Source organism: Emys orbicularis, chromosome 14 (assembly GCF_028017835.1).
Source record: "Emys orbicularis isolate rEmyOrb1 chromosome 14, rEmyOrb1.hap1, whole genome shotgun sequence".
In the NCBI taxonomy this organism is placed as follows: Eukaryota; Metazoa; Chordata; order Testudines; family Emydidae; genus Emys; species Emys orbicularis.
The window spans coordinates 4,222,497-4,246,853 of record NC_088696.1 but is presented as its reverse complement, the minus strand read 5'-3'; the positions used below and the strand labels follow the sequence as shown (position 1 = coordinate 4,246,853).

Below are 24,357 nucleotides of genomic sequence, written 5' to 3'. Positions count from 1 at the left end.
GCTGGTGAATGGCAGAAAAAAATTCCTTCCCTGAGGGCTAAGCATGCTGCCTCCACAGCTCCTGCAGGGAGCAAGCAGTCAGGAACTGAGCCCATGATAATACCCAGCAGTAGCTGGCCACTGGCGCTGCCCAGCATTCATATTTCAATTTAAATATATAGCGTCTGTGCATAAAGTGTTTCAGACGGATACAGGTCCTCTTTGGGGTAAGGCAGCAGGTTTAAAACAAACAAAAGGAAGTATTTCTTCACCCAGTGCACAGTCAACCTGTGGAACTCTTTGCCAGAGGAGGCTGTGAAGGCTAAGACTATAACAGGGTTCAAAAAAGAACTAGATAAATTCCTGGAGGATAGGTCCATCAATGGCTATTAGCCAAGATGGGCAGGAATGGTGTCCCTAGCCTCTGTTTGCCAAAAGCTGGAACTGGATGACAGGGGATGGATCACTTGATGACTACCGGTTCTGTTCATTCCCTCTGGGGCACCTGACATTGGCCACTGTTGGAAGACAGGATACTGAGCTGGATGGACCTTTGGTCTGACCCAGTGTGGCCATTCTTATGTTCTTGGGGTCCAGTCTGAGTACTGTTCTTCCCTTGATATTTAAAATCACTGCATTCTTAGCTTCCCCCCTCCAGCCCTTAAAGTCTTTGGGAAGAACCCTCTTTGAAACCCTCACCTCAATAGAACACACAGGCTAAGAATATTTAGCATTTGCAGTGCTTGACAGCTTCCAACACTGTCCTGACCTATTGCAGAAGGCAAGACCTTGATACCTCACTAGCCTTGGTGATACACTGAGGCAGCTAATTGCAGGCGGGGGCAGGGTGAAGAGCACACTGATAGTCCTGAAGCAAAGCCAATCCAAAGCCCCATGTGCATTTCTCCCTATCCTGTGGCATCTCGTGATTGATTGTCCCTTGTACTCTTGTGTTTCTCTGTGCTGCTCTCCTGACATCTGCAAATCAATGAGCTGACGTTGAAGAATGGGCTCTGCTGGGAGGAGGGGGATGCTCAGTCCTGTATTCTCCAATCCGATTGCTTGGTGAGAATTGACAACCAAGGGCAAGCGAGGACTGTGCTGGAGCGGAGCCTTCACTTTGACCCAGAGGGTTGAGCTCGGGCAGGGGCAGTCTGCATGGCAAGTATGTCTGATGCAGAAGCAGCGAGCCAGCTCCATTCCAAGAGCTCTCCGGTGCAGTCGGGCCTCTGAAGGACATTATTTGCCTTTTTTATTTTTTTCATTCCCTTTATTTTTCCAAGGGCCTCCCCTGGGAGCTGAAAGTGGTTTGATCGACACTACAGAGAAAGCACACGAGGGTAAAGCAGGCTTTCTTGTGGAGTTTAATGCAAGCTGCCTTTCAGTTCCAGTCTATTTTCACCAGCTGTTTACAAAATGCCCTTTGCTACCAAAATCAGCTTTCAGAAAAGAAGCACAGTTTCAGTGGAGGATTTTGCAGAAGGAGTCTGAGTTTTGCTGCTTTTTTTTTCTTCACTGCACCTTGAGAAAACAGTCAATTACAGTGTGATGTAAAGAAACCCAAATGGCAGCTAAAACACTTGACATACTGATCAAAACAAGGCTAGGAACTTACTCTAAACCTGCTGCAGACATATTTAGCCTTGAGTGATACTGGCATGGCTTCAAGAGAAACCACAGCAGCAGGCCCAATGTGCCTTTGGTTTCTAATGACTAACACTTCATTATACAAAATAAATACTTTATTATTTCAGTGTTCATTAAATTACATAATTTGCGGCATGCCTTATAATCGGAGATACAGGTGCCAGTCTGGTTTAGTTGGTGCTAATAGCATTATTTCCTCTTAGCTAAAAGATGGTTCACGTCTCCGATAAAGGCTTGGTTTGCATCCTGTGCAGTGCGGTGCTAGGAGTTGTTTTTCAGACCCTTCTGCCTGGTTCTGGCAGCTGCCCACGAGGAGAATAAAGATCAAGGTTCTGGAACGGCCCCAGTGTCCTGGCCAGCATTCCCTCTCTAACAGCATCTGATGTCCGAGGCTGCATGTGCGCTGTTGTGAAGCTCACAAAAGGACTCATTAAAGTGTACTGAGATGCCTCAAGCGTGAAAGTTGCTTCATAAAATCAGATTCTCTTTATTAAACTAAGACGTATGTTACTTTGCTCTCGCTACTGTACAAGTTATAGTTCACTTCATAGCACCGTCTGTTAAGAGTGTCTCGGCTAAGCTTATTGTAGCATCCTTCTATTGTAAGTTATTAAAGAATATTGCTGCAGCTATTAACCATTTGTTAAGAAAGGGTTTATAAATGGACCCTTAATTCCCAGCATTGCTTTCTGCTCCTTTCAAGTGGCATTCTAAGTACCTTGGTGTGTGCTCCTTTTGGAACGTAACATGCCCTCGTGCAGGGAACTGAGCTCAAGACACACTCTCTACTGCCCCTTGGCCCAGCGGGGCTAGATATGTAATAGAAGTAGCACATTCCACCCATGGGGTGTGTGTCTCATCACACTGGAGCCACCTTTCTGTCTGTCTTGGGAGCAGTGTTAAGTGCTCTAGAGTGAGCCATATAGAAACTTCCTCAGCCACATGGAAGTTTGGCCTGAAATTGAGGGAGTACAAGGGAGGGAGCTAGTGAAAGGCTTGTAGGATTCCCCTCCCCAGAAAGTATTGAGAGCAAGTGTCGCTCTGACCTTACATCTGTTTTGTTTTGTAAGTAAATTTAGCACAAGGTAATTTCCAGATTGCTAGTCCTGGAGAATGAAGTTCTCACTTTATCCAGAGGAAAGATCCTATGTAGACCATGACAGCCCAAGCTTCTCGCGCTACCCTTGCCAATATGCCTCAGCCTTGAACTACAGGGGCCACTGTTAGGTCTGAGAGGCAAGTTCCATGTCTCTCTCACCGGACCCCTTTGCTGCAGCTGCCAGCCAGGGTGCAGGTATCACTGCCTTCTAGCCTTGTGCAAGAGAGAGTCTGTTGTCTTTGCTTTGCAGGTTTTTTGTCTGAACTTCTCGTGGAAAAACAATCTTAATATTGAGCAGTTCCTTAGAAGCGTATACAAATATGAACAGTGCATGCTCTCGTCCCCTGGAGGGTGTATCCAGTTTGGCTGCATGATTAAATGCAAGGCTCTTTCTTGCCGTCAGCAAAGCCCCTTGCCGTAATGCAGCGACGCCTGTACCCTGAGGTCCTCTGTTAACAAATATGCTGATATGTAGATTTCTTGGCCTACATTTTCAGAAGTGACTAGTCATTTGGGGTGGCTGGGTTTTTGGGTGTCCAACTTGAGACACCGTAAAGGAGCCTGATTATCAGAAAGTGCTGAGCTCCCGTCCTCTGAAAATCAGGCCCTTTGAAGGTGTCTTATGTTGGGTACCCCAAATCATTAGTGTCTTTTGAGAATTTAGGCCCTTATGTCTAGGTGGTAAGTGGCCTTAATGCACCAGCCTTTCACCTCTGGAGACGGAGGGTCCGATCTCAGTTAGTTGCAGCTAAAGGAAATGTCTGTGTCACAAAGCCACCACACAGCTGGGCATGGCTGGGAGTCTCTACCCAGCAGGCTGAGCAGCAGGAGGGGCAGCCCTGAGATGCATTGGCAGGGTAGGGTGCAGCTCAGGAAGCATGCACTGCAGCTGTGTAGTACCAGTTCTAGCCACTCCCATAGGCCCCTCACTGCACAAACATCAGGTGAATCCTTATATTTTTAAAATAAAAGCGAATCCTAGCATACAAATGTGTGAGCTCCAAGGAACACACCCATTAGAAAGGCACTATTCGCTTGCTGGGAATGTGCGTTCCCATTCGGTTTCGGTTGGAGAAAGGTGATTGTCTTTTCATCCATTCACCGGTGGCTTCAGAAAGGTAATTTTATTTCAGGCTCAAAGGGAAGTCTGGGCGTGGTAAGGGGCAGGTCATTGCTGGATGGATTATGCTTGATCAGTTCTTGCAAACCTTGGCTTTACACAGTTATATTTGTTCTTCACTTCCCCACAGATCTGCTGTCTGTTCTCAGCATCTGTTACAGAGTAATGTCTTTTGATGTGTGTGTGGGGGAAATAACAAAAATGGAACCAGAGCCTGTCATATTTAGTTATATTACTGGGTCCCAGGGAAAGTACTTGCCCCTTTCAGTATGCCTGCAGCATGGCGAGGGTTTAAAAGCTTCAGACTGGAATGCAGAGGGGGCCGTTAGACTGTACTGATGAATAAATGATTACAACCAGAGTCATGCAGAGCGCAAACAGTTTGGGGTTATAACAAACATGAGACGAAGCCACCAAGGGCCCGATTTCCTTTTGAAGAAAGGAATGTTTCTCTTTCTACATATTGCTGCAAACGGCCTGAGTTGAGCTAACCATCAGAGGTTCAGCCGTTAGGAGAGAGCAAAGCTCCTCTAGCTGTTCTCCACACTCCTCTGTAATATTCATGTTACTTCCGCTCAGAAAGAAACTGTGTCACCAATATGCGTGTGTGGCCCTGTGTTCTGGTCAGTGCTCCTGCACCGTGCTGGAATTTCTGCATGTCTAGGAACCCTGCATCTATTGCAATTGACGCTGGTGTCCCTCCCCAAATAGATCTAGTTTGGCAGTGAGGCACTCGATCTGAGTCAGAGCCGTAGCTGTTAGAGAACCTATGAAAATTTGGGCATAACCAGCACTTTAGCAATCAATACAAAAACATAAAACCATCTCCGAAATCAAAAGGGAAGGCAAGGGATGATTTAACCTGCATTAGCGATATTGCTACTTATGAAAAGCGTTTTTAAAAAATTCAATAACAACTTAAATGATCCAATAATTTGTGACTGGTTTAGAAAAGAGGAGCCACTGAATTGTAAATAGCTACAGTAGCCCAGGTTGTCTGTTACCTGTTTGGCTTTGGACTGGAAAATCCATTATGGTGTTCTTACTCCTTTTCAGACTGAAGGCATCTTAATATCATTTTCCCCTAGGACATTACCTAAATATTTCCTTTAAGAAAAAAAATAGCTGTTTCAAGTAAAAGGAAAACAGTGTCTGTCGAATACCTGATCCAAAAATTCACTGGCAAGCAGGAGGGATTCTGGCCCTGCACCATGGATCTGAGATCAGAATCTTTCACAATCACTTGCAGGAAACGTGACCCCGATTTGATTTGATTTGTTTTAAATGAGCTGAGCAGGTTCGTTGTCATGCTGCAAGATGGTGTATGTGCATCCGTGTGTGTGAGAGAGAGACTGCTGTAGTCTTCCTGGTCTATGGGAAGCCTCTCCGAATTGCTCGTTGTTCCTCTGCCTGCCAGTCCCAGCCTGGGGATGTTCACTGCTTTTTCCAAACTCCCTTTCATTTTCTGTGTCTTCTCCTGTTTTTTGGAATGTGTAACTCAGGATAAATGTTGTTGTGTGCAGTCTAAGCATGGTAGGCCCTGGTTTTTCTCCCGCCTCACCTCTTCTTCTGTGTTGCCAGTTGTCAGGATATCGATTGATTCAGTGTCTTTGGCTTCTTCTGGATTTGTATTCAACACTGTGCTCCTCCTTCCACTGAAAGTGAGGCCTCTGGAAGGGAAAAGGGGTTAGTGCTTCTCTGCAATGCGTGTGGCCACATCTCTCCCTTCAGGCTGTCTTGCATAGACAGCCATACTGGGTGCAGTTTGGGAAAGTCGCCGTGCAAAAATGCAGGCTTTGTGGATTGAAAGGAGCTGCTTGTTGTGTATCACTCAGCCAATCCCCCTCCATCATCACATCTCCTGTCTGTCTTAGGAACTACTAGGGGAAATCTTGCACATTTCCCATCACATTAGGGTTATTTTGCATCCAGTTGGTGGTTCTGTTTTGTAATTTTCCTTCTCCTTATTGTCACTTTCCTTTTGGCAAAATCTTCTAACATTCCATTGGCGAACAGACAGCCTTCCCATGCAAAGGGGGGTAGCAGAGAATTAGCCTTTCTTACACGGAGTCTAGCTGCACTCAGCACATCTTCTGAAAGTTCTTGGGCTGAGACGGGCGTTTTACCTTGTGAATTGTGCAGTATTGATAAGCTTGAAGGCTGATCAATACAGCACAGTTCAACAGGGTACTTAAGCACGTACCTGACTTCAAGCATGTGAGCAGTCCCATTAAGTTCATGCCAAAGTACCTTGTTGACTGGGAATTTCTGAGCCTCCTGCTAGTGATGAGGAGGCAGTGCATTTGTAACGCAAGCTGTATCAAGCCGCCCCATGTCAGTGCTGCTAAACCGGCGTCCGTCCACCTATAACCTGATTGCACAGTTGGAAAGATGTCACTGTTCAGATTGGATTCAAACATGAAGTTGTTTTTTGGATTATCAGGTGTTTCAGGGTGGTGGAGCTTAATGAGGATCTTCTTGTGATGATTTAGGAGTGGGGGCAACAGTCACATGAGAAGGCAAAAACAACTGAAAAGGAAAAGCAACACTCGGAGGAAACAGCAGTGAAAGGCCCTAGGGAAAACCCTAAGATGGACATATTCTCCACCTGTCTATAGGTGGGCTTTTAAACCAGTATCACTTTTGGTTCCTCTTTAAATCATGTCTAATATATTTTAAAAACCAACTGTCTCACATTCAGAAATGCTGAGCAGCCACAAATCCAGCCGGAGTCCGTGGACACCAAATGTGTTCAGCACCAATGAAAGTCGGGTCTCTAATGTCTGGTGGTCCCAGGCAAAGCAGAAGTCCAGCAGCCCCAAAGTCCAGTGCAATGTGTACCAAAAACCCATTGTTTTTAGAAACACTTTGCGTCCGGAGGGTTTGAACAGATCATTCAGGTGAGCGAAATAAAGTAAAACGAGGGGTTGTCAGTGTCCTGTCCACCCAGAATTGATGTGGTGACAGTGACATATGGGATAACGGCGAGGGAGAGATTGATTACACTGCTCTAAACTGGAGGGCGTCGGAGGATGCCATATGCTGGGAGAGCAAAGCTGGGCAGCTTACAAGACTCTCTAGATCCCAGGAGTGATTGATAGCCTCAGGTAATGAGGCTTTTCAGATCCATCCTCCTCAACTGTTTTATTTTTTTGACTGAGTAGCAGTGGTGGATCCCACAGATCAGAGATCTGTGTGGTTGGGAAGGGGGCATCGAGACTAAGTTCGGAGGACATAGGACCCAGCAGCTTCTGAGAAGGAAGCATGACCTGGGATCTATAATAAGACTCTGTCGTGCTTGAGAGTGTAAAGATGGCCCCTGTAGATGAACAGGAACCGAGCTCTTTCATCGGATTAACGTGTAAGTAACACAGTAAGAAGTCTGAAGGGGAGCTGTGGCGCCTGGCTTTTCCTGCAGTGACCTTCAAAGAGCCCCTCGCTCCTGCGACATGCTCCTTGGAATAAGGGAGCAGAGTGAGGGGAGGACACGATATAAAATATCCAAGTGCAAAGCTTGGGGGTGGCAGCAGCTACCTGAGCCCAGGGAGTAGGAGACGTGGGGTTGTGACACCCCAGCTAGGCATGTGTTGCTTCCTTCCCATGGCCCCACCCTGTCACTCCCCTTTCCATCTGTGGCCTGCCAGAAGAAGAAAAATGTACTTTCTTGCCCCCGCTGCCCTTCCCAGCACTGTGGCCATCGCTTCTGGTTCCCAACATTTCCCCAAGGCCCCTCTTCCACGGCTCATTGCTTGAGCTGGGCTTGCGCACTCACCAGTGCAACTCCCTGGGCTGGGCACATCTGTAGAGCTTGGTAGTTTTCTCTCCTTCCCAAAGACACGGAGCGGCTGCAGAGGAGCCTTTACCCAAGACTCAGTAGTGACGGAGTGGAACATTTCCCCACACGGGGTGTGAATCACTCCCTCTGCTCCATGGCTTTGGTCTCCTCCCACTCCGCTTTCCCCTGATGCTTTTCAGGTCTATTGCCCCGAGTCCTGTAACGGCAGAAGGGAGGAGGTCCCTTTAGATTAGGTTCCACTGTATCTGGTGGATTTCTAACCTGTGCATTTATAACTCCTTCTGCCAAGCGCTCTCTGGGACGGGAAGACGCTCCCTTTAGTTCAGTGGGGCTGAGTCCTTTGTTAAACGTGTCCTGTTATATTAACAATAACAACATGGTTTGTATTGTTGTACAGACCAGATTGTTCTGAGGCAGCGAAGTGGGGGGGGGGGGGGGGTTTAAGGGCGGAGGGGGTTTGTGAAGTAGAAAGTAATGAAATTGAGCCAGAGAGCAGGACTGAGGGGAAAGCAGCCGAGCAGCACTGGCATCCAGGGTCACAGCATAAAGGAGAATCACTTGTTCCCCTTCAATCAATTCACGCTTTTGTTCCCCACCGCACGCCCCTCTGTGCGGCTGAGCATGCCAAGGGAGGGAGGGGAGAGGAGGCATGCGTTGTCAGGAGCTGTTAAGAAATACATTTATCAACAACAGGGCAAAATCCAGAAAGGAGGGAAGGAGCCTGCTGTCCCCAAAGCTGAGCTGGCAACAACCTTTTATTTATTGATGGCTTTGTTCTGCTCCCATGTTGGGGAATGCTCAGCAAGGGGGACAAGTAGCAATGTGGCGGGAAAGTTAGCCACATTTAAGTATTTAGGCCTCTCCTCCACCACTTCCAAACGGTCCCAGGTGGAGATGTTCGGCCAGTCCTAGAGCCCTTTGAGTCATTCACACATTGCCATAGCCAGGTCCTTGAATTTGCCCCAGTTTGTAGTTTCCAAGTGTTAGTAGGACAGGTAATCAAAGACTTTTTGTCCTTTTTTTGAGTGTTTCTTTAGGAGGGATGCGGTTAGTGAAAGCTTCCTCTGCTGGCTCCCAAACTGAGCCATCCGTCCAGTTAGACTGTGGCTGCATCTTAGTAGAAGGCTTTGATGGAATATTTTTCAAACCAATGGAATGTCAGGATATACAGGAAGAGCATGTTCCTGTGATGTCGTCAGAGGTTAATTTCCAGTGAGGGTCACATCTTATTTAAAATTGAAAAGGGCCCATTTCACAAAGCTGAAAACAATTGAGCCAAGTCAGTTGAGACAGAGAATTGAAACAGAAAAATTTGAATGATAATTTGGAATTGTTTAAGAACACTTTACTAGATAATCAAAAAGCCACACTCCCACAGCTGAGAAAGAAGGCCACAGTGGTTAAAAATCAACCTGGCTTGGTAGAGAAGTGAAAGTAGCTATAAAAATAATTATATATAAAAACAAATAGAAGAAAGGGGATGTTGATAGTAATTAATTAAATCAGAAGCTAGGAATTGTAGAAAATGGATAAAGGAAGCAAAAGGACAAGAAAAAAATCTATGGACCGCAGAGTTAAGGATGTAAGACATTTTTTAAGTATATGTGGAAATGGTAGAATTGTCATTAATAATGCAGAAAAAGCAGAATAGGTCAATAAATATTTCTATGCTGTATTTGGGAAAAAGCTGGATGATGAAGTCATATAATATGATGGAATACTTTACATTCCAACAGTAACACAAGAGAATGCTAAAGAGCAGCTTCTAAAGCTAGACACTTTTAAATCAGCAGATCTGAATAACTTTCATCCAAGAGTTTTAAAAGAGCTGACCGAGGAGCCCTCTGAATAGTTAATGTTGATTTTTCAATAAGTCTTGGAACTCTGAGGAAGTTCAAGAAGACTGGAAGAAAGGTAATGTGCCTATATTTTAAAAGGGTAAAGCAGACGACCCAGGTAATTATAGGCCTGTCAGTCTGACATCAATCCCGGGCAAAATAATGGAATGGCTGATAAGGGTCTTGATTAACAAAGAATTAAAAGAGGGTGCTATAATTAATGCCAATCAAGATGGATTTATGGAAAATAGATCCTGTCAAATTAACTTGATATCTTTTATGATGAGATTACAAGTTTGGTTGATAAAGGTAATGTGACATAATATATTTAGACTTCTGTAAGGCATTTGAGTTGGTATTGCACGATATTTTGATTCAGAAACTAGAATGATACAAAAACAACATGGTACACAGTAAATGCATTAAAAACTGGCTAACTGATAGGTCTCAAAATGTAATTGTAAATGGAAAAATCCTAATTGAGCAGCTGTGTTCCTAGTGGTGTCTGCTGGGATCGGTTCTTGACCCTATGCTATTTAATATTTGTTATCAATGACCTGGAAGAAAATACAGTTTGAGAACCACTGCGATATGCTAAACGTAAGGTCATACATCTAGGAACAAAGAGTGTAGGCCATACTTGCAGGATGGGGAAGCAGTGACTCTGAACAGGACTTGGAAGTCATGGTGGATAATCAGCTGAACATGAGACAGTACAACACTGTGGCCAAAAGGGCTAACGTGATCCTTGGATGCATAAACAGGGGAATCTTGACTAGGGTTAGGGAGGTTGTATTATCTCTGTCTTTGGCACTGGTGCAGCCACTAATGGACTCCTGTCTTGAGTTCTGGTGTCCACAATTCAAGAAGGATGTTGATAAGTTGGAGAGGGCTCAGAGAAGAGCAGTGAGAATGGTTAAAGGATTGGAAAACCTGCCTTAGAGTGATAGACTCAAGGAGCTCAATCTATTTAGCTTTAGCGAAGGTGAAGGGGTGACTTGATCACAGTCTATAAATACCTACATGGAAAACAGAAACTTGGTAATAAAGGGCTCTTCAGTCTAGCAAACAAAGATATAACCCAACGATTCTCAAACTTTTGTACTAGTGACCCCTTTCACACAGCAAGCCTCTGAGTGCAACCGCCCCTTATAAATTAAAAACACTTTTTTACATATTTAACACCATTATAAATGCTGGAGGCAAAGCAGGGTTTGGGGTGGAGGCCGACAGCTCGTCCGTCCGTCACCCCCCCCACACACACACACAATAACCTCACGACCCCCTGAGGCATCCCGACCCCATTTTGAGAACCCCTGATATAATGAGATCCCATGGCCAGAAGGTAAAACTAGACAAATTCAGATCAGAAATAAGGTGCAATTTTTTAACACTGAGGTAATTAATCATTGGAACAACTTACTAAGAGATGAGGTGGATTCTCCATCACTGACCATGTTAAAATCAAGACTGGATTTGGCCTTCTGCCTTGGAATCTATAAACTTATAAACATTTCAGCAAAGGAGATCTCCTCTCTCCCTCCCCCCACATATACACATTGCAAGAGTTTCTCTCTGTGAATCGAGTACTTTGGCTCAGACCCTTGTGTATTGTAGTGGTCAATATGTTGTTTCTTCCCTTTAAGAAGGAAGAGGATCTCTGAGCTTTGAAAGGCTGGTGACTTCATATAGCACTGTCCAGGGCTGTATTTCCTAAAGGAATGGATAGACTCTGCCATACATGTTTATTTTCATGTGCATGTTAACAGTTCTAAAAGGTGCTGGCTATTGGAAGCTACAGTTTCTACACATCATCCCACATTGGCTGATTGAGAGAGTGAAAGCAGTGGTGTGATTCACTGCCAAGATTCCCCTGGTGCTTCTGAGAATAAGTTGATTGATGGTGTGGGGGTCAGAATGGAGGGGTTTTTGGACATCATTGTACAGTAGATTGGGTTCAAGATGGCAGGGATGCAGGGGGTTCATCATTTTCATAAGTATTAGGCAGCAGTATGGGTTAGAGATAAGAAACCACACTTGATAGACTCATTCTGATTGGACAAGTCACTTTCCCGCCCTCTGCCTCAGTTTCCCTTTACATCGTACTAAAGAATGCTCACATAGCTATTTGAAGGGTTTGTAAAGTACTTGCTTGTGAGCCTTCTCCCAAAGGTGGTATGGAAGAGCCAGTGGCGGCAGTGACATGAAGGCTATTCTCCTCCATAGTTTGTATTTAGGTGCCTTTTCTTCTTTCCTTTCCAGGTTTGGGAGAAGTTCTTAAGCCCCAGAGCTCCACGGATCAGCATCTTCATGGCGGTCCCCACTATTTACTCCAGACTGGTGGAGCATTATGACAGGCATTTCTCTCAGCCTTCTGTCCAGGATTTCGTACGTGCCACGTGCCGGGATAATTTCAGGTAGCTCAAAGATGCCCGTCTTCACAGCCTAAGAGGCTTACAGACGAGACCTACGGAGTACATCCTCTACAATAGATACGCTCACGCTGTCCCAGCCTTCCTGGGCTGGAGAAGGCTCACTAACACTGTGGAAAATGTTACGAGGGGAGGGTGTGAAGAAGGCTGGGCGCGGGTGATGGAGGAATGGAGAAGTTTGAGCTGTGTGCAGAGCATCTCGAGGGTAGCACCAGCAGTGAGCACAGTGGATTGTATGATGTCATTCCTGTAGTGCTTCCAGGTTCTCTAGGATTCTCTCGAGTTGTGGTACCAGGTTCTGCTTCAGTCCAATGACCAGGCCAATGGCAGGCTGTCTCTTGCTTATTAAAAACCATCCGTCACGTATGGGCTCACAGTCCTGGCTCCAAAGCACAGACATGTAGGCAGTTCTATTCAGGCAGAGTGCCTGGTTAAAGCCTGGCCCTGCAGGATTCTTTTCTAAACTTCGCCACTCTGCAAAGCTGGGCAAATCACTTCGCTTCTCTGGGCTTTAATTTCTCACCCTGAAAAGTGGGAACGATGATCCCTTGCAAGAGCGATTCATATGTGGGGTCATTCTGATCCTCTAGTCTGACCTCCTGCATAACACAGGCCAGAGAACCTCACCCAATAATTTCCATATCAACCATATGTTCTCTTTGAGCTAGAGGGTCTCTTTTTAGAAACGCATCCAGTCTTGACTTAGACTGCAAGTGATGGAGGATCTGCTGTGTCTGTGCCGTGTGATGTAACTTTCTGACACTGCTGAATGGCCTGAGGTTCCCCAAGGCACTACAGATGGGCAAAGGCTTCTTGTATTACAGCAGTAATTCTCTAGGTAAAGAATATGCCGGTGATGCTCACCGCGTGGCATTTCCTTGCACAGGTTAATGGTTTCAGGATCGGCAGCCCTTCCTGTGCCAGTCCTGGAGAGGTGGAAGAACATCACCGGACACACGCTGCTGGAGAGGTACGGGATGACAGAGATCGGAATGGCACTTTCTAACCCCTTGCACGGAGTTCGTGTCCCAGGTATAAATCGTCTTCGAAAGGTGGAGAGGGTTGAGACACCTTTGTGCCAACCTATCTTTTAGTGTTGTAAATGCGTTTTGTTCTTCTGCTCGGAGAATGTATGTCCGTACCCAAACTTCTCCCAGGACAGGACTGGGTTAGGCAGGAAGCTGCTGGTCAGGATTGGGGGCATTGGCAAAGCTGTAGGGGAAGGAGGGGTCAAGGAGTAGGATGAGGGGGGTGCTGCTGGTCAGGATTCAGGGGCATTCGCAGAACTGTGGCGACCCATAATTGTTAATAGTGGGGGGGGGGGGCCAATGTAAAGGTTCAGAGGAGCCCATGCATCAACTCCGGGTGCAGGAACCTTCCAGCCCCACCTCCTTGGCCCAGGACAGCCAATCCTGCTGGCTCCTGGGCGGCTGGGACTGCAGGAGTGGGGCGCACGTGCCCATGGGCCAGCCCCCATCCCTGGGCAGGGAACTCCAGTTTCTCCCTGGAGTTCCCCGGTCCTCTCAGACACTTCAGCAGAGGGAGAAGTGCAGGCAATGCCGCTAACTCAGCACAGGGAACCTGCTGCTGCTGTCTTCCCTAGTGGCCCAGTGCCAGGTCCAGGGCTGCTGCGCTCTCCCTGCCCTGGCAGGGTAACCTTCTGCGCGGGCCACTGTTGCCACCCCAGCCAGGATCTTGCAGGCAGTTGCTGCGCTGCACAGAGGCAGTGACCTGGAGCGGCCACCCTCACCCGGCAGGAGAAGTGTCTCCATCCTACTGCCTCCACTCCCCACTCGGGCCTGGCTACCAGGGAGAGGGGCCACGCAAGCTGGAAATGTGCCGGGGGTAGGGTACAGCATGAGAAGGACAATGCCTTCAACACTCCCGGGGGGCATGTAACCCTCTGCGCCCCCCATGTCACCGCTGGCTGTGTAGGGACCCAGAGCTAGGCTGGGGGATGCTGCCTGTCAGGATTGAGTGCCATGGGCATAGCTGGGGAAGCGGGGTTAGGATGGGGGTGCTGCCTGTCAGGATTGAGTGCCATGGGCATAGCTGGGGAAGCGGGGTTAGGATGGGGGTGCTGCCTGTCAGGATTGAGTGCCATGGGCATAGCTGGGGAAGCGGGGTTAGGATGGGGGTGCTGCCTGTCAGGATTGAGTGCCATGGGCATAGCTGGGGAAGCGGGGTTAGGATGGGGGTGCTGCCTGTCAGGATTGAGTGCCATGGGCATAGCTGGGGAAGCGGGGTTAGGATGGGGGTGCTGCCAGTGGTGATTGAGGTGTCTGGGTAGAACCATGGGAGTAGCCACTGTAATCTCAGGGAGGATGCACTGGTGGAGCTGTGTGTGGAAAGCTGCAATGTGCATCGTAGCCCCAGTTTGTCCTAAAGAAATAAAAACGTCTGCAACTCAGTCCTGACTTCACTCAGCTGTGGCAGAACATTTTTACTGAAGGGTTCCTGGTAACAGGTTTTTACCAGCTGTTTTAGGACTTTCCAGTGATAAAGGTAAATGCACCTGTATGATAAAGAAAGAGGTAAATCGTAGTAAGAGCCTCTCTTTATAGTCCACAAGGGACGTGCTGTAGAGCAGTTGCCTAATGGTGTCTGAGAAAGAGGGGTCAGCCCCTGTCTGTCTGCAGGGATTTTCCACCTCCTCTTAGAGCTGCTGGAAGCAGCCAAACCAAGTTTCAGCATAGACCCTCCTGCTGGTTGTCTCTGTTCTTCACACGCTTACCTCCACAGAAGTGACACTGCTGGCTAGGTTGAGTCTATATCTGTCTCCTCTGGCACAGCACTTCCTTGTTCCCAAAGGCTTTGTGCTTCCGCACTGCAGCACAGCAAAAGGACAGAGCCCTCTGTGTCTTGCCTTTTGCTTCAGCTCCTGGCTAATAGCTTTCCTGCCTTCCCAAGAGAAGGGCTGGCACTTTGACCTTCTCCATGAAAGGTTAACCTGTAATACATGAGCAAGCAGGAAGCCTAGTGTTCAGCTGAGAATCAGGCCTGCTGGAGAGATTGGTGAGGTGTATGCTTTGCATTCAGTGACGGAGGGCTCTCTGAACCTGCTTTCCTTTTAACTGAAGGGCCTATCCACCCTTCGTTCTGAGGGCATCATCTGACCTTCCTCCACCTCTTCCTGATGAGGAGAGAGGCACGCTGCATCAAGGTGGAATTTATTTATTTAGAATGATCTGTTGCAGATTCACTGGTTTTTAACAGAATCTGCTTGCTGCTTTTTGTTTCGATTCAATGAGGAGCAGTCACAGACTGGCTCAGGCTCTTCAGAGCCTCCAGCACAACCTGAAGTCTTCGATGGAAAAGGTGGATCGGTCCAGCGCCCCCACTTCTGCGGCGAGTCCCAGGGAGGGGCCTGTCCCCCAATTGTATCCATGTCTGGTATCTCAGTTAGATTCTCCCCCAGCTAGCAAAGTGCACAAGGCTGGGTACTTGAGATAGGATGTCTGTTCACTCTTATTTTAGTGCAGGTGTATTGCTCCTTTACAACCTAATACCTCCGGTTCTGTGAATGTACGGAGGTTGGAGATGAATTTTAGAGGTCACCACATGGGAGGCTGCTGCTGGAAGTAGTTCTGATCTGTCCCTCCAGCACTGTTGGTTAAATGTGTAAGGTTCAGCACAAGCAGCTTCTTATGGACAAGGGTTGTCTTGCTGCTTTTCTCTCTGAGGCTGTTCTGACCCTACAAGTCAGGTCTCATTGGTCCTGGTTTGAGAATGTGCTGTCACTGCATATTCATCGAGAAAAAGAACCTTTCTCACCTGTAAGCATGATTTGAGGAGTAACTACATCACTAAACCAGGTCCGCCCCCTTCTGGGCAGATAAGTGACTGAGCCTTCACAATGTAGCCGAGGGGCTTAGAATGCCATTGCATTCACTCGAAGGACAGTTAGCCCAGCTGATCTCCTGCTGAATGGCCTTGGTGCCTATGGAGGGTTATGAATATGGCCAGCCCTACTTAGCCAGCCCAGACATAGCCCAAATTTGCTTTCTGGTGCATCTTCCTCCCCCTGCCTTTGCTCCACACAGCTTTTGAATCTTTGTGATGTTTCCTCTTTGACTTTCTTGTTACTGTTGTAGTTTTCAGTACCTAAGAGGGAGACTGAGCTAAACTGCCAAATAAATAAAGGTAAAATTCGCTGTCTTCCATTGTTGTATGCAGAGTGGTGGCCATGTCAGACCCAGGTTATTAGAGAGACAAGGTGGGGGAGGGCCCAACGTCAGTTGGTGAGAGAGAGAGAGAGAGAAGCTTGGGTCAGAACACAGCCCCCCCTCAGCTGAGCAGCACAGGCCACCAAGAACACATGGCTCCAGGGCTCAGCGTCTCACCATGGACTGCCTGTGGAGTACAGTCTCAATTGCAGGCGGTTGTTTTCTATCTTCAAAGTTGTCTATGGCACCCAAGTTACCTGAGGGGACTGAACACCTTGCCAGGCGTCGTCATCACTCCCCACGACAGCTCAATTCCACTGGAGCAAAACTCTCCCCTGGGAGGGATCCTCATGCATACAGGAGATGGAGCTTTCTCGGACTCTGGCTGATGAACCTGGAAATCACTCAGGATCAGAACAAAATGCAAATGCACTTCTCCAATCTTGCTGTCCCCCAATAACACACTCAGAGATCATCCCCCTCCTACACCAAATCTCGTCCCTGCTGACTAGAAGACAGAGCAAGTATGAGAATTATTTTGTCACGGGCACACTTTGTAATTTTGTGAGGTGCCTGGATACCACAATGATGGGCAGGCACAGTATAAACACTAAGGCTTAGTCTGCACTACAGAGTTTGGTCAATGTAAGGCAGCTTAGGTTGACATAACTATGTAAGTGTACACATGTAGCGATGCGGGACTCGCGCCTGCGGCGCCCCCTGCTGGTCTCCCGGGGAACTAGTGTTCCAGCCGTTGGAGCGCCCTCTGCAGGTCAATTTCCCCTGTTGCTGGCCCCCTATCCCTCCCGGACCCCCGTGCCCCCTCCTTTTGGTGCTGCCCCCTGGCAGTACCTCACACTCTCTGGGCTCTCCTCCCAAGGGAATTCCCACCCTCTGTCCCCACCTTGCCTCAGTGTTCACTGCCAGTCCTCATCTAGCCCCCACACTCTGGGGCAGACTGCAGTCCATATCACTCATCATTGGCAAGGGGGGTTTGAACCTGCTGCCTCCACCTACCCCCGGGCTGCACCTCTGCAACCCCAGTACCTTTTCAGGCCTTTGGCTAGGCCTGCAGCCTGGGGGTTTTCCAGGTGGGAGCTCCCCGGCTCCCTTGCCCTATTCCCCAGCACTGCTCTACTCCAGTACCTTACTCAAGTCCCAGGCAGCCAGGCCCTTCTCTCTCTGCGCCTAGAGAGAGACTGCCTGTGCTCCTGGCCCACAGCCTCCTTATAGGGCCAGCTGCGGCCTGATTGGGGCGTGGCCCAGCTGTGGCTACTTCCCCAATCAGTCCAGGTTTTCCCCTACCACAGCCCTCTCCCAGGGCTGTTTTAAGCCCTTCAGGGCAGGAGCAGGTGGCCACCCCGCTACAACACACTACAGCCTTGCTCCTGTCGATGTAAGTGCCCTACCAACGCCAACATCCTAACTCCACCTCCATGACAGGCGTAGGGCTTATGTCAGTGTAGCTAGGGTGAGGCAGTGTCTACTGGGTTACTTACATCAGCTGTTGGCTCTCATTCTTGTCAATTTTATGGCTCCATGCAGGAGCTGTGAAATTGACAAGAAAGCTGGGCTGTCACCCTCGGGCGGGGCGGGGGCTCCAGGTAGAGCCTGGCTGCTCCCAGCCGGGCTGTTGCCCGGGTGCCCCACTCCCCCACCGGGCTGCTCCCCGTCCTCCCCATGGCTGCACCAAGGCTCCCTGCTCCCCGCCAGGAGCCTGGGCAGCAGCAACAAGGCACCTGACTGCATCCTGGGTCCCGGCTACATGGAGGCTTTCCGGGCTCCCCACTGGGAGTCCAGCAACCGACCAGACCTGGGCAAAGAGCTCCCGGTAAGGAGCTGCGTGCAGAGCTGAGAGCCTCTTGCCCCCTCCCCCCACCCCCCTTTTCAGTTAGCGGAAGTGCTCCCACTGAGGACGTGCACCACCGAAAGAAGGAGGGTAGTGTGGACATGAACCGCTGCAGCAATTACTGTGGTGGTTGCAAACTGACCTAACATAGGTCGACTTAAGTTTATAGTGTAGACATACCTTAAGGTGGGGCAGAGAGAGAGATGATTTCATTGCCTTCGTAGTCAGTAGGAAAAGTGAGAGTAACCACCAGAATGAGAGAGAAGTTTTCCAAGGGATAAAGGTGAAAAAGAAGTGAGAGTGAGGGTGACACCGGAACAGGCGAAAGAGAATAATTAGACCTGGAGACAGAGTCTCCATGACTGGATTGCTGACACTCTAGAATAAACTGACCCTATGGGCATAATGAGAGTACCTCCAGCAGAGACAATAGCCAAGGCCTGGAGAAGTCTTAGTAACAGATCACACACGCGTGCACACACACATCTCCATATATAAAGGGATTGCGGTAGAAATAGACAGCTACAGACCTGTCAGTCTAACCTCTGTGTTGGAAAATACTGTAGAGGGAAGAGTAAGGGATGACTTGGACAGGTATGGGTTACTTGGAGATACTTGGTCTGGATTTACAAAAGGGAGATTCTGATAAACAGGTTTGATTAATTTATTTCAGGAACTGCCAATTGAAAAGCAGGTGGGTGAAGCAGAGAGCTAATTTACTTGGGTTTTGAAAAGGCTTTTGATCCAGTATCCCGTTAAAGGCTAATGTCTAAGGGTATCCAGGCACAGTACAATATTGAGGGTGAAATTTTCAACAGGATAAATAGGTTAATGGCTTGCTAACAAAGGAGTGGGGGTTAATTGGGACAGTTCCTATGGCGAAGGGGTATTAAAAGGGGGAGTTCTGCACGGATTAGTGCTGAGCTCACACCTGTTCACGCTCAGCATTGACCTCTGGAAGGGGGTGTGCTGCAAGGTGGGCAAAACTTTAGAGAACACGGAGCGGGGAGGGCCAGCCAGTCCTAAAAAGGAGACACTGGATTCAGTGAGACCTAGAAACAATAGAGGCAACAGTGGATTAGGAATGGATGCAGTGTAATATATCCAAGTGCTAGTAAGGTTTGAAAGGAGGAGATCACACTGGTACTGCACAAAAGGCTGCAGAGACCACGCATGGAGGGTCTGACACTGTCAGGGCATCATATTACAGGGAGAAGATTGAAGGACTGGGAAAGGTACAGAACAGAGCAGCCAGGAGGATCAAGGGACTCGGGTTATAATAACTATTCCAGAGGATACAAAATTCAGAAAGCACCAGCCATTCAGGGAGTTCAGGGAAACTTCCTTATACAGAGGGTAATGGATCTGCAGAACAGACTCCCAAAGAAACTGCATCTGTAAACATATTAAAAAAGGGTTTAGATGAGCAAAAGCATTACATGGGACAAAAGCTAGACAAAGGTTGATAGCCCTCAGTGTACTGCTGTCTGGCGCTATTACTGTCTTTATTAAAAAATTAGCAATGTATCACTCTGCTAAATAGGGGAAATCAAGTGGCAAACTCCTCTGAAAATTGAAGAGATTCCAGGACAGCAGCCTTTGGAGCCTTGCCTTGCTTACCCTTGCCTTTTCTCCCCTGACATTTCTCTCTGTCGCAACCACCAGGGCCGTCCCACCGATGGCAGTGAGGGTGGCAGAGCCGGCATAAGCAAAGAATTGGCAGCTCACCAGCATTTTGGCCACCATGTCCATGGGCTCTCTGGCCATATTGAGAGCTGAAGTCACCCCCCAACACAGCAAATATGAGGGCAGTGGGGAAGTGTTAAAAAGCCACAACCCGAGATGTTTTGACTCTGTGAGTGGCAGATCTGTGCTCCTCTGAACAGCCCACATTCCATTTGACCATACTGAGATATCTGTGTTAAAAGTAACCCTTCCCCCTGCCCTACACACACACACGCAGACGCACAAGTCCAATCCCCGTTAGATTTAGAGCAGGAGCAAGAGCAAGAGCAAAATGCTTCATTATTTGCAGTTTCCATAAGCTCTTGCCTCAGAGGTGACTTGGCCCCCAGCCTCCCTTCTTGATATAGCTGGTGTCTGAGGGGTCGAGAACTCTAAAAGCCACTCTCTTGGGAACTCTGTCATGCCACCTGGAACATCCCTGACAGCCTGGCCTCAAGGGAGGGTTTGCTTGCCAGCCGAAGCATAGCTCTGAAGGTGCAGGGGAGAGAGGGGAGAGCCTGTATTTTCAAAAGGAGAAAAGATGAAAGATTCGAAAGATAAATGTTTGCTTGTATATGGTTAAAACCCTGTTTAAAATGCCTCTGTTTTCACCAGCTCTCATTCTAATCCCCCTGGTGCTGTTACTGTGAAGGGAAATGAATAATTCATGGACAGAGAATGCCTCACTGGGCCTAATCACCACTTTAATTGGAGGTTTAGATCAGAGGCGGCTAATAGCTCCTACAGCGGGGACTCCATGTATTGTTGACAGTGAGATCGCTGAGTGCCTTATCGTTGGCCTGTTTCAATTCTCCCAGGACGCCACCACACATACCAGCAGCAAGGTCCCCAGATACCGAAGGACGTAGACCACAAGGCCAATTAAATTTATCTGGGAAGAGCTGACAACTTTTTTAAACAGAGGAGAACTGGTGAAAGAATAATAGGGTCACTCTCCTTTCTGACTGCAGCCTGTCTGATGCCGACTGAGCTGACACTGTGTGGGCATGTTGCCAGCATTTCTTAACATGCATGAGCGGATGAATTGGGAGGTGTTGAGGGGGAAGGTGCAGGGGTTTCTCCCCAGTTCTAGTCCTGAATTCTGACCAGTACTAAAAGGAAGCCAATGCTGGATTTAACTCACCATCTTCTTGTAATCTAATTCTGGTCTCCGCTGACTCAAATGGAGTTACTCCTGGTTTACACGGCAGTGAGCTCAGAATCTGTCTGATCTTTATTTTAAAATGCCACATGGGCCTGAGAAGCTCAAGTCATTGTCTTTGCATGAAGACTTTAATTATAATGTTGTGTTCATGTAGCTGCTATTCACATTGTCAGCATTTTCCAGCATTTATGGACCATTTTCAAAGGTTTATCATTTTTGTTTAACACCAAAAAGACACTTTATGGATGGAGTGTGATAAACCAGCTTCCAAGCTACTGGGGGCTTGTTTTACATATTAATTTTATTTTAGCTGTATAGGAAATAAATTGATGGAGCTATTTATTAGTGTAATGTGAGCAGAAACCTCCTTCTCCCCCAATATGAAATCTCACTGCCGTGCTCAAGGAAGACCCCATAAGAACAGCCATACTGGGTCAGACCAGAGGTCCATCTAGCCCAGTATCCTGTCATCCGACAGTGGACAGTGCCAGATGCCCCAGAGGGAATGAACAGAACAGGGAATCATCAAGTGATCCATCCTGTTGCCCATTCCCCGCTTTTGGCAATAAAAGGCTAGGGATACCATCCCTGCCCATCCTGGCTAATAGCCATTGATGGACCTATCCTCCATGAACTTATCTAGTTCTTTTTGAATCCTGTTATAGTCTTGGCCTTCACAACATCCTCTGGCAAAGAGTTCCACAGGTTGACTGTGCGTTGTGTGAAGAAATACTTCCTTTTGTTTGTTTTAAACCTGCTGCCTGTTAATTTCATTTGGTGACCCCTAGTTTGCGTGTTATGAGAAGGAGTAAATAATACTTCCTTATTTATTTTCTCCACACCAGCCATGATTTTATAGACCTCTATCATATCCCCCCTTAGTCGTCTGTTTTCCAAGCTGAAAAGTTCCAGTTTTATTAATCTCTCCTCATACGGACGCCGTTCCGTTTCAAGGTGTGGGCCATCTCTATACCACTCATGATTTTATAGACCTCTATCATATCCACTCTTAGTCGCCTCTTTTCCAAGCTGAAAAGTCCCAGTGTTATTAATCTCTCCTCATATGGCAGCTGTTCCATACCCCTAATCATTTTTGTTGCCCTTTTCCAAACGTTTTCCAATTCCAGTATACCTTTTTTGAGATGGGGCGACCACATCTGCACGCAGTATTCAAGGTGTGGGTGTACCATGGATTTATATAGAGGCAAAATGATATTTTCTATCATATTATCTATCCCTTTCTTGATGATTCCCAACATTCGGTTTGATTTTTTGACTGCCGCTGCACATTGAGTGGATGTTTTCAGAGAACTAGCCACAACCACCCAAATGAAAACAAGGCTGGGAGCACATGCCATGATTGTGAATCGTACACAGTCTTGTATGGGAAGAACAGCAATCCTTTGTTCCTTTTTTTAATTAGAGTTGGAAAAATCAATATTAAAATCACAGTGGGACTAGCTGCCTCTTGGAATTGATTGTAGGAGCCTTTCACCACTAGGGTCACCAGTTCAAATCCAGAGCAATAATGGCAAAAAGTCATTCCCGTCTGATGGCTGTGTGCTGGAATGAGTTGCATCTCAGACCAGTTCCTAGTGGGCAAGTGTGCTCAATGCAAACACCACCATCATCACAGTTGATGATGTAAGGAACAGGGGGAGAAGGATAGTAGCCAAGGGTATAATTTTCAAAAGTGTCTCAGGGACGTTAGCGTCAAAGTTCCATTTTCAGAAAAAGCCAATGAGACTTTCCCTAAGTACTCAAAATTCGTAGATGCATAGAGAGTAAAGCAAGAAGAGACCATTGGCTCATCAAGTCTGACCTCCTGTATATCACAAACCATTAAATTTCACCCAGTTACACCTGTATTGAGGCCAATAACTTGTTTGGCTAAAGTATATCTTCCGGAAAGCCATCCAATCTTGATTTGAAGACCTTAAGAGATGGAGAATCCATCACTTTCCTTGTTAGTTTGTGCCAATGATTTATCACTCTCACCGTTAAAAATTTCTGATGAGTGTTTTTGAAAATGTTGTCCCAAGTAATCAGGGTGTACCCCAACATGCTACAATGTGTCCGGCTTTTCAGGTATTTGCCATATTTTTAGTGACTTATGACATGACCTTGAGTGCTCCCAAAATTCACTAGGAGAAGTCTACCTGTTCAAAATATATTAGTACCAGTAGGCAGCACCATCTCCAATGGAATGGGATAAGTGCTTAGGTCAATCAGTCTCTTTTTGTATTCTGGTGTAATCCATGGTCTCTGACCAGATGAGATGGAATACGTTTCCTCAGCCTGGCAGGCCTTTTGGGGCTGTTATGAAAACAGTTCAAACCGAACATAAGAATAGCCATACTGGGTCAGACCAAAGGTTCATCAAGCCCAGTATCCTGTCCTCTGACAGTGGCCAATGGCAGGTGCCCCCCAAAGGGAATGAACAGACAGGTTATCATCAAGTGATCCATGCCCTGTCACCCAATCCCAGCTTCTGGCAAACAGAGGCTAGGGACACCATTCCTGCCCATCCTGGCTAATAGCCATTGATGGACCTATCTTCCATGAATCTATCTAGCTCCCTTTTGAACCCCGTTATAGTATTGGCCTTCACAACACCCTCTGGCAAGGAGTTCCAGAGGTTGACAGTGCATTGCATGAAAAAATACTTTGTTGTGTTTGTTTTAAACCTGCTACCTATTAATTTCATTTGGTGGCCCCTTGTTCTTGTATTATGAGAAGGAGTAAATAACACTGTCTCTATACCACTCATGATTTTATAGACCTCTATCATATCCACCCTTAGTCGCCTCTTTTCCAAGCTGAAAAGTCCCAGTGTTATTAATCTCTCCTCATATGGCAGCTGTTCCATACCCCTAATCATTTTTGTTGCCCTTTTCTGATCCTTTTCCAATTCCAATATATCTTTTTTGAGATGGGGCGACCACATCTGCACGCAGTATTCAAGGTGTGAGCGTGCCATGGATTTATATAGAGGCAATATGATATTTTGTGTCTTATTATCTATCCCCTTCTTGATGATTCCCAACATTCTGTTCGCTTTTTTGACTGCCGCTGCACATTGAGTGGATGATTTCAGAAAACTATCCACAGTGACTCTAAGATCTTTCTTGAGTGGTAATCGCTAATTTAGACCCCATCATTGTATATGTATAGTTAGGATTATGTTTTCCAATGTGCATTACTTTGCATTTAGAAACATTACGTTTCATCTGCCATTTTGTTGCCCAATCACCCAGTTTTGTGAGATCCTTTTGTAGCTCTTCACAGTCTGCCTGGGACTTAACTATCTTGAGTAGTTTTGTATCATCTGCAAATTTTGCCACCTCACTGTTTACTCCTTTTTCCAGATCATTTATAAATATGTTAAATAGGACTGGGCCCAGTACAGATTCTTGGGGGACACCACTATTTACCTCTCTCCATTCTGAAAACTGACCATTTATTCCAGGGTTTCTCAAACAGGAGTCGCCGCTTGTGTAGGGAAAGCCCCTGGTGGGCCGGTATGAGCCCCGTCTGCAGG

General features: G+C 47.2%; 1 protein-coding gene across 1 annotated transcript in view; it reads left to right on the top strand.

The window, feature by feature from the left end:
* Nucleotides 1–24,357, top strand: part of ACSF3 (acyl-CoA synthetase family member 3) — a 107,845-nt gene that overhangs the window by 11,647 nt on the left and 71,841 nt on the right. The window contains exons 4-5 of the mRNA XM_065416609.1: nt 11,742–11,896; nt 12,798–12,943. Of these exons, the coding sequence (XP_065272681.1) occupies nt 11,742–11,896; nt 12,798–12,943 (301 nt within the window). The remainder of the gene's footprint in view (nt 1–11,741; nt 11,897–12,797; nt 12,944–24,357) is intronic.